This window comes from Microtus ochrogaster (genome assembly GCF_000317375.1).
Source record: "Microtus ochrogaster isolate Prairie Vole_2 chromosome 14 unlocalized genomic scaffold, MicOch1.0 chr14_random_3, whole genome shotgun sequence".
In the NCBI taxonomy this organism is placed as follows: domain Eukaryota; kingdom Metazoa; phylum Chordata; class Mammalia; order Rodentia; family Cricetidae; genus Microtus; species Microtus ochrogaster.
Window position 1 is genome coordinate 12347558 of NW_004949098.1, and position 9908 is coordinate 12357465.

The 9908-nt window shown below is 47.1% G+C and overlaps 1 protein-coding gene across 1 annotated transcript in view; it reads right to left on the reverse strand.

Annotated features, from left to right (window-relative positions):
* The window catches only part of Reep1 (receptor accessory protein 1), a 110505-nt gene that overhangs the window by 14506 nt on the left and 86091 nt on the right, over nucleotides 1-9908 (reverse strand). The window contains exon 6 of the mRNA XM_005364757.2: nucleotides 684-861. Coding sequence (XP_005364814.1) covers nucleotides 684-861 — 178 coding nt within the window. The remainder of the gene's footprint in view (nucleotides 1-683; nucleotides 862-9908) is intronic.

The following is a 9908-nucleotide window of genomic DNA, read 5'->3' on the forward strand; positions in this document are numbered from 1 at the left end:
CCTGACCTATATGGGCAGTCCCATCCTAAGCACTGGGTCTCACTGAGACCTCTGGAGACAGGCCCGAGACTCCACATATTAGCCAAGGCCCCTGACCTATATGGGCAGTCTCATCCTGAGCACTTATCCACAAGAGTTAAACAGCAGAGGTAGATTTTCAGATACCAGAAGGTCTTGACCTCCCCAGGAACTGAACCTCAGGTCTAGAGTGGTCCGTGGTAGGTGCAGGCTGTGGGCATGCGTAGTGTGTAAATAGTCAGAGATGAAGTGGAGATGGGAGAGGTAGGAAATGCCAAGGGGTGTCACCAGTCCTGAGGAGTGGAGAAGATGCTCAGGAGGTCACAAGATCTGAGTATGGGGCCAGAGAGAATAGAAAGTGCTCTCAAGGCCCAGACCACAACTCCTGCTCCAGACATGACACAGGTACTAGCACCCAACACTCAGATTCCACCGACAGTGATGAAGGAGAAATAACCCCCGGGTGTGTGTAACCTCTCCTGCCAAAGGCACAGTCCCTAGGCCAGCTTCTTGAGTGGCTGTGCTCATCATCTGGCCTGGGATAGTCTAACAAATATCTCTGTTTGGACAGGTCCACGGGACAAGGGATACCTTGTGTGTGATCCAGTACTGCACCTCTAATGACAATGAGGCCCAGGAGTGAGAAAGGGAGGGGACAGACCTACCTGAGCTGCCAGCACTCTCAGAAGCACTCCTGGACATCTTGGGCTGACCATGTTTGCCGCTGGACCGCCCAGTCCCTGGAGGTGGGGGGCCTGAGGGAGCAGGGGCACCATCACCCCTGATAGTGGTGAGGTCCTGCATGCTGAAGCTTCGCAGTCTCTCCGACAAGGCACCCTGTCCCTGGACACAATACAGGAGAGCACTTGTTAGAGGCCTGACCACAGGCTGATGGGCTCTAAAGGGAACAGGCATGAGATGTGATAGTGGCCGAGAGACCTTTGCTCTGTGAGTGGACAAGGCAGAAAAAGAGCCCTGGGTTGCCTCTCCTCAGGTTCCCGGGTATACTTGCCGATATGCAGGTATGTTCCAGGGCCACCTCTGGGGCTCCCCCTTTCTTTTAGAGATGTTCCCATCCCTTTCAGACCCAGGGAAATCTGTAGCTAGGATCACTGATCTCTCTAGCTCCCCACTTTGTATGTTTGAGATAGGGTTCTCACGTGTCCAGGGCTAACCTTGAACTTGCTGCTTGGCAATGTAGGCATACCTGCTAGGATGATCTTGAACTCCTGATTCTCTTGCCTTCACCTCCCAAATGCTAGGATTACAGGCATGCCTGGTTTATGTAGTGATAGGCTCAAATTCAGGGTTTTATGCACCTCAGGGACATCCCCACTACAATCCCTACTCTCCAGAGACGGCTGGAGGCTGCTGGCTTCCCACCAGTAAAAGTCTATATATGGCCATGTTATCCTCAGTTCTCAGAATCTGGATACAAACTCAAAACCTAATATTCTATGCGCTTAACCCGACTTCTTCCCAAAGGCTATAAAATGCAGACAGTGTTGTTTCAATGTATGACAATAGTTTTGTTTTGTTTTTAAAATCTGTGAAGCTGAGACGGTATACAAGGCACATTTACTCGTATTGGGCATATCGAGTTTCATAAAATACCCAAAAGGTAATGAATCAGGAAGGAATAAATGATATTAAAAAAAAATCTCTGCTGCCTAAGTAACCACTTCAAATACTGAAGGAGCTGTGCAGTGAAACGCAGTGTAAATGTATTCTTTTGTTTAGGAAAGCAAGGTAAATGTGTTGTGTGGATGAAAAAGCAAACCTCCCCTCCCCCACCCCAAATGACAGGTCTGTGCAAAGAGAAAGGACAAAAGCAATGCAGGTTTGGGTGTAGCTCTGGGTGTGCAGGTGTGCCTCAGGGCAGGGGAGAGGCTAGTGACATTCTGTTGTTGTTTAGATTTAGTTTATTTTTTATAGTTTAATTTTCCACTTACTATTTGAGGCTTTCATAATGCATGTGATGTGTTTTGATCAAATTCATGGAAGTATTGCCTTGCTGAGGAGTTACTGGCAACTGATGGCTGCAGGCAGGAGTCAGGGAGTCAGCTACCTTTTTAAAGATTATTCACTTAAAGTTATCTATGTGTGTGTGTGAGCATGCATGTGTGTGTGTTTGAGCAAGCACACACTGGCCAAGCCAGAAGAAGGTATCAGATCCCCTGGAGCTGGAGTTACAGGCAACTGTGAGCTGCTGGACGTGGACACTGGGAACCAAACTTGAGTCCTTCGGAGGAGCAGCAAATACTCCAAACCACGGAGCCATCTTTCCAGCCAGTTTTCTACAGGAACAAGGCCCTGATAGGTTTGCCTGTGTCGCTGGCCTTGAACTCACAGAGATCCACCTGCTGGGATTAAAGGCTGCGCCACCACCGCCCAGCTCTATTTTATTTTCATGGTACTGAAGATGATGGTTGTTGCTGTGCCTGCTGCTGGCCACACCCAAGTTGCTATTGAAATCAGTGAAAGAAAAGACAACTTATGGCCAAAAGGACCAGGATGGGTTTCAATACCCCAAGCCCAAATAACTGGTCAGGGACTAACTCCATCAACGTCTTCTGGATCTTGTAAACACTCTGCCGCAGACCTGAGGGAAACAACAGTCTACACATTCCGTGCCCATTCGGCAAAGGGCTCAGTTTCACGCAGGGAAGCAGAGCCAGTGCAGCTCCAATATCACCAGCATCAGGAAGATGGAGAGTGGCAAGGGTTAGGAAAGAGGATATAAGGATGGCTCAGGACCAAGCCAGGTGCCAAAGGGAACCACAGAAGCAAGGAAAAAAGAGTCCTGAAAAACAAATCAGAACAGCTGGAGATGTCTGAAAACAGCATGCCTCTCACTCGAAAACCTCATAGCCTTGTTCAGTCTCCGTTCAACCTCAATCATATTTACCATCCAGGAGGCCTTCTTTAAAAGCTGTGCACGGGAGAACCCCCATCTTTTGTTTGGGAGCTGTTGTCTTCTGGAAGAGCTTCTATCTGCCACACTGGTTTCCCTACTCTGGGAAAATAATTCTGGATTTTCTATGTTTGAAGAAGCATAATATAAGCAGGGCATAGTGGCGCTCACCTTTAATCCTGGCACTTGGGGGGTAGAGGCAGGTGGATCATTGTGAGTTGGAGGCCAGCCTGGTCTACAAAGTGAGTTTCAGGACACCCAGTGCTACATACTGAGACTTTTTTCTCTCTTTTTTGAAGATAGTGTCTCACTATGTAACTCTGGCTGGCCTGGAACTTACTATGTAAACCAGCCTAGCCTTGAACTCACCAAGGTCTATTTGTGTCTGCTTCCCAGTGCTGGAACTAAAGGGATGTACCACCATATGCATCTTTTTCTTTTGAATATGTGTGAATATGTATTGCATGTAGGTTTTTTGGGGGCATGTGTGTATTTGTGTATGTGGAGGTCTGAGGACATCCTCAGGAACACTGTCTACTTCCTTTGAGTCAAGATCTCTCCTTGACCTGGAGTTCATCAAATTAGGCTCGGCTACCCTGGGGACCCTTTAGTCTGCATCAAACAGCCCCAACACAGGAGTCGCAAGCATGTGCTACCACACTTGAAGTTTTTTCTGGTCCTGGGGACTCAGATGCTCATCCTTGCATAGCAAGTGCTTTACTGACTGAGCTATTTCCCAGTCCTCATTCCTGAAATGATTACAAACAAAACTTAAATGTTCCTGCCTCCCTTGCAGCTATGGCTGGCATTATACCACCGTCTTGTCCAATAGGGCGTGAGGAGAGATCTGCTGAGGGGTTTGCAGCTAGGGAGACATTTTTTCTTCTTGATAGGCAAAAGGAGAAAATCCTGCCCTGCTCCCTTCTCTCTGCCTTTGAGGATGGTTCAGATCCTGGGACTGGTGAAAAGAGAGTCACAGGGCATCGCCCAGAGCCATGTTAAAGTAATGCAACTTCCATCCACTCCTAGTTTGTCCACAAATGGTCTTCATCAGTTCATCATCAGTTCATCAATACAGTCTTCCACCTCTGAGAGATACAGTGCTTCTGATATCACTGTCTCCACCTACACACAGGTGTACTTGGTTATCACCTATGGCAAGACTGGAGACAATGGAAGGTTCTGAGTGTTCAGCTAAGAGAAAGGAATATGGGTACTGGTTATCTAAGATTCCACTGATCTTTTCTGGAACCATCAAGGATCAATAGCATGGGCATAATAGGCACTCACAGCGAGATGAAGGTTCCAGAAATAACAACCCTATATCACTGGTCCTTTGCAAGAACCAGAGAAAGGGTTACTAGCACAGGCATTCGTGGGTGGCTAAGCTGTGGTGATTCAGTAGACTCTTGACAGTGACAATGGGGTTAGTTAGAGCTAGCCTATTTACTGTGCTTCTGTGCTCCTTTAATTTGTGCATAAGAAGAGCTTTTTAAAAATCTCAGTCTAGCAGTGTGTTAAATAAGAAGCAGTAAGCACTCTAAGTGGAAGGCATCATGTCCCCATTTCACTAGCAATGTTTCCTTTCTTAGTGGCACTTGAGTTAATGACATCCAGGTAATGAAAAGGGCTGCCCTTCTCTGAACAGCTTCCGATAAATGTCTAGACTCCTTGAAACACGCTCTCCATGGCATCTAGCCTGTTCCCTGTTCTCCACGTAAATGCACTTAACTCTGGGTATTGTCTGCTGGTCTTCCCCTCCAGACAGTTTACTATTGCAGTCCTGAATCCACCTTTCTACTTGACACACATTAGGGCCCAGGAGCTGGAAACCATCAGCATGTAGGCGTCTATCGTGTTACTGCCCTAGAGGAGTGGCTACAAGAGACCACCCACCCCACTCCCATCTATCAGCCAGGGGCCCAGACCTGTGGGGCATTCTGTTGAACACACCTTGGGATGTATCCACAAGAGCAGGACATAGGGACAGGTCGCATACCTGTGAGGCAAAGTGCTCCAGAGGAGAGCTCCTTCTGGAGAACCTGGTTGTGAAAATATGTGAACCAAGTGGAAAGAGGGCTTTTGGTCTTTTTGTCTGTTTTGAGACAGGGTTTCACTGTGTAGCTCAGGCTGACCTAGAACTCTTTGTGTAGATCAGGTTAGCCTTGAACTCACAGAGATCTGCCTGCCTCTGCTTATCGAGTGCTGGGATTAAAGACATATGCCACCATTCCTGGTTGTTTTGATTTTTTTAAGACAGGGTTTCGTGTATCCCAGGCTGACCTCAAACTTGCTAAGTAGCCAAGGATAGCCCTGAACTTCTAACCTTCCTGCCTTCACTCTCAACCAATAGGAGGAACCAAAACCACACTTATTTTATGTAGTACTAGGGATTTGAACCCAAGGATTTGTGCATGCCAGGCAAGCAACCAACCAACTTAGCCACACCCCCAGCCTAAGAGAGGTATATTTGTTGGGAAGTTTTTAATAAGTTTTGGATGGGGTGAGTTACCCATTGCCAGTGCCCATGACTGTATCTGTCTGGTGGAAGCATGCCTCTGGGTGACAGGCTTTCCCGGGTGCTAGTACTAGGGGTGACCTCACCCTCTTTTATCCCTTTTCATCTTGCACAAGGCTCACACACTCCTTTAGGGAAGCAGTGCAATTGAATTTCCAGCAACACACAGCAATCTCCAAGATGACCCTGAGGACCTGATGTTGTAAAGACAGGAATTCTGTGACAGTGACAAAGGTCTTCAACCCACAACAATGCAGGCAGTTCTGGATTGGTTATAACTTTTACTTATTTTATGTGTATTATTGTTTTCACCTGCATGTATGTACACCATGTTTATGTCTGGTGCCCATGGAGGTCGGAAGTAGACATTGGATGTAGTTACAGATGTTTGCAAGCTACCACATGGATACTAGAAACTGAACCTGGTTCTCAACCACTGAGCAATCCCTCCTGCTCCTATTTTGATTTTGGAGACAGGGTTTCACACAGCCCAGGCTAGCCTCAAGCTCACAATGTAGTCAAGGTAACCTTGAGCTCCCCATCTTCCTTCCCCACTTCCTAAGTGTTAGGATTACAGGTGAGTACCACCATGGCCCATATATTTAACTGAAATTAAAACATAATGGAGAGGTAAAGCAGATACTTGCAGACACAGAACAATTTAGCGCCCTGAGCAGGTTCTGGATGGAGCCACCACGTCACAGGGGAAGATGCAGCAGAGTGTGAACTCTAGCTCATCCCATATCCCCGAGCACCCAATGCTCACTTTGGATGACCGTGAGGATAAAAGGGACTGGTTTTAGTGAATCAGGCAATCGGCAGCAAAGCCACTGGCAGAACCACATTTCCCATGGGTAATTCAAGAAGAGTGAGGGCTTCCTGCTAACCCTCACGGCACAGCCAGCCCACTGACAGCTTCCCCCACCTCAGCATGCCACACAGAGAGCAGGCTTTATAGGACATAAAACTGGATTAACAGACAAACCAGAAAGAGATGAGGACTTCTACCAGGAGAGCATCAGTACAAATCCAGTTCATTCTCCAGGCATTAAACAAAGGGGGTGGGGCTGAGTAAGTTAGTCACGTTAGAGGCTGCCAGGTGAACACACTAACAGGCTCTGGTATGAGGACAAAGTGCAGCCAGCCTGTGTGTCTGGCACGGAGTCACACATGCCACACAGAGGAGTCGGGGCAGCAAGACACCTGCCTCTGATCCAGACCAGAGGCTGGCGGGTAGAGACGGCTGGCAGGCCTCTCTACCAGACTGGATCGGTTTGGAGTTAGTCACACCTCTCAACAGGGTTACCTGCCCTTCTCTGACGTCCAAAGAGGAGACAAAATGAAAGAGTCGAGCCACCTGATAAAAGGTAAAAGGGACACAAAAAAAAAAAAAAAGAAAAAGAAAAAGAAGAAGAAAAAGCCATGGGCACAGGCCAGCAGAGACTGAAGAGTCATGTGATCCTCATTTCTTTCCTCGTTCACGCACTCACTGCTCAACTCTTGCATTTCTCTGTCCACACACAATGCTGGGAATACTGACAAAACTCCACTAAATCCTGAAGAGGAACGGACGCTGGTATGAAGTGTCTCCTGCTTCCAAGGACCTCAGTCAGACTGGGGCATCAAGACAGAAATTTGTACAAGAGATCACATGGCCAAGGTGACATAGCATGCGCCCGTCTGGGTGGAAGGACAACAGGGCTGGTCTGATGGAGGCCTCACACAGGAGCTCACAGGGCTGACACCCAGGACGGAAGGGCGGAGAACAGAACTGAGTTCTCCACTGAAGGTTCTGGGGTAGTGCGTGAACAACAACAGAGGACAGTAGGAAGTGAGAACCTTCTAGAAACAGTTTGTGCACTATGCTGAGAGCAGCCCCAGTGTACCAGTGTATTTCTCTCCTGTTTTTATTTTCATTTTGCAGCTGGGGACCGGAAGGTCTGGAATAAGATCCACGTCCTGACCTCTACTTTGAGAAGCACCCTTAAATGAGAAATAACAGGCAAAACCAAACTGCCTGGAGAGCCAGATCTGTGTCAGGTCACCCATAATGGTCACCCCCGGGAAACGGGTTTAGGACCCTCTGGACCCTGAGCGCTCAAAAAAGTTGTCTCAGATGAAAACCCTGCCTGTCCTGTGCATCCTTAGAGATCTCTCCAGTCCTCATCCACGTTTCTGATGCTCTCTGACACCCAGGTAACAAATTCCAGTCATTTCTGAAGCTTACCCCTTTCCACTCCTCAAATCCTAACCCTGCAGCATCCTTCCTCCTTCCCCTTTCTCTGCCCTTCTAACACAGACCACTGCAGTAGCCACTCAAGTGGCTGGCTGCTCTTTCCCCTTCCTGTGAGGCTTGTGCAGGCCAGCTCTGGTCCCATCTTTCTTTCCATTCCTTCTTGTGTTACACCTACAGGACCATTTTCTTATCATTCTAGAAAGAGCAACTCTGAGTACTATTTTTTTAAGATTCACTGGGAATAAAACAAATGAATGAGAAAACATAATTTTATTTCCCAGTGAATGGTGCTCATCTATTCAGAGAGTAGACTGTGGCCAAAACTTGACTAACCCGTGGTCACAGATCACAACTGCAGGCAAAGTGTGAGTTTCTAGTATCAAGTCAAAAGAGGAAATGGCACTCATGGTGTGGAAACCGGGCCCGCGCAAGGGAAAGGACGAAGGAACAGGAGCCGTTGCATGGGTGCTGCTATAGGCAAGGACTCCCAGCTCTGCTTCCCTGGGAGTCCCCAAAGAACGTGGTGAGTACAAGAGGGAGCATCCCACCCTAGCCGGAGTAGCTGCGGGTGAAAGAGCGAAACAAGACCAACAAGAATCCAAGGATGCTCAGAGGGCGTGAGCCAGCTGCCCAGTAGAGGTTCCCCATGATGGAAACGTGCTGCGCCTGCGCCAGCCACTGGCTAGCCAAGGACCTCAATTCCAGCACCCCAATTAACTGTAAAACTAAGCATTGTTGTTTCTATTATTTAACTCTTCTTGAGATTTTATTTTTAATTTATATTTACTCATCTGACTGTATATAGTCTGTGTACCATGCCTATGCTGTGCCTACAGATGCCAGAGGCAGATGCCAGAAGAGGGCACCAGATGCCCTGGGAGTTATATACAGATGGTTGTGAGCTGCCATATGGGTGCTGGGGATTGAACCTGGGTCCTTTGGAAGAGCAGTCAATGCCCTTACCTGCTGAGCATCTCTATAGCCCCTTCTGGTTATTTTCTAAAGGAAAAATGAAGGAAAAAAGGAAGGCACATTCCTGTGGCTCAAGACACTAGCAATCTAGGGGCAGAAAAGACGGCTCTGCAGAGGATCTGAGTCCAGCTTCCAGAACTCATGCCAAGTGGCTCACAGCCTCTTGGAACTCCAGCTCAGGAAATGATCCATCTCTGGCCTTTTTGGGCAACACCATTTATGTACAAATATCTACACACAGACATGTAATTTCAAATAAAATAAGTTTTAAAGTAAAGAAATCAGTAATCTAATTTTAAAAATGGGGCTCCTGGGTGGAGGGGGAGCAACACACAAGCATGTGAGTGCCACCCCCCCTCCAACACATTGAAAATGACCTGAGGACAATCTCTAATTCACAGAACGCAAGTCTCACTTAGGGCATTTCTCTTCAATGGCTGACTTTAATATCAGGGCTGGTAATTAGGGCTGTCCCAAAGACACATCTTCAGGGGAACTAAAGCTACTTTGTTTTTCAAGTCAAATGAGGAGTTAAAAAGAAAAGTTGGTCTAGTAAGTCTAAGAAGGAACAGAGAGATGGGACCTAGTGCAGCGGGCTAGTTTCCAAGGGAGTAAGGTGTTCTGGACACTTCCTGGTTGCAGAACTTTGGTTCAGTACATGCTTCTCACTGGGGCCTTCCGTTAATGTGAGAATGAGCTCTTCTGGACAACTGACTTTCAAGAGAATTGTTTTTGAAAAAGAGAGATTATCAATTCTAGTCTTTTAAAGAGTTGGAGCTGTCTTCCTTCTGCATGGAACCATGGGCTATGAAATAGGAAATAGAGGGAAAAAAGCCAGCAAGGCCATGGGGACAGAGAGCAAAGTTTTGGAGAAAATGGTATGGACAGGGATAAACAGCGAACAGAAAGTTCCCATGTCTGACGTTCTTGTTTTAGTTTTTCTAGTTTCAAGATAAAAAATAACAGCACTATATAGAAATAAGAAATTATATTTTCATAATGATATGGTTTATGAAGCTCAAAACATTTGAGTGTATGTGTACATATGCACATGCTTGGCACACATGCAGAGGTCAGAGGTCAACTTTTTTTAACAGTTGGTTCCTTTGTTCTGCTATGTGGGTTCCAGGATCATCATAAGCTTAGCAGCAAAAGCCTTGACCACTGAACACCTCAGTGACCTAGACTTATAAAGATGTCCTTGACCACTGAACACCTCAGTGACCTAGACTTATAAAGATGTCCTTGAC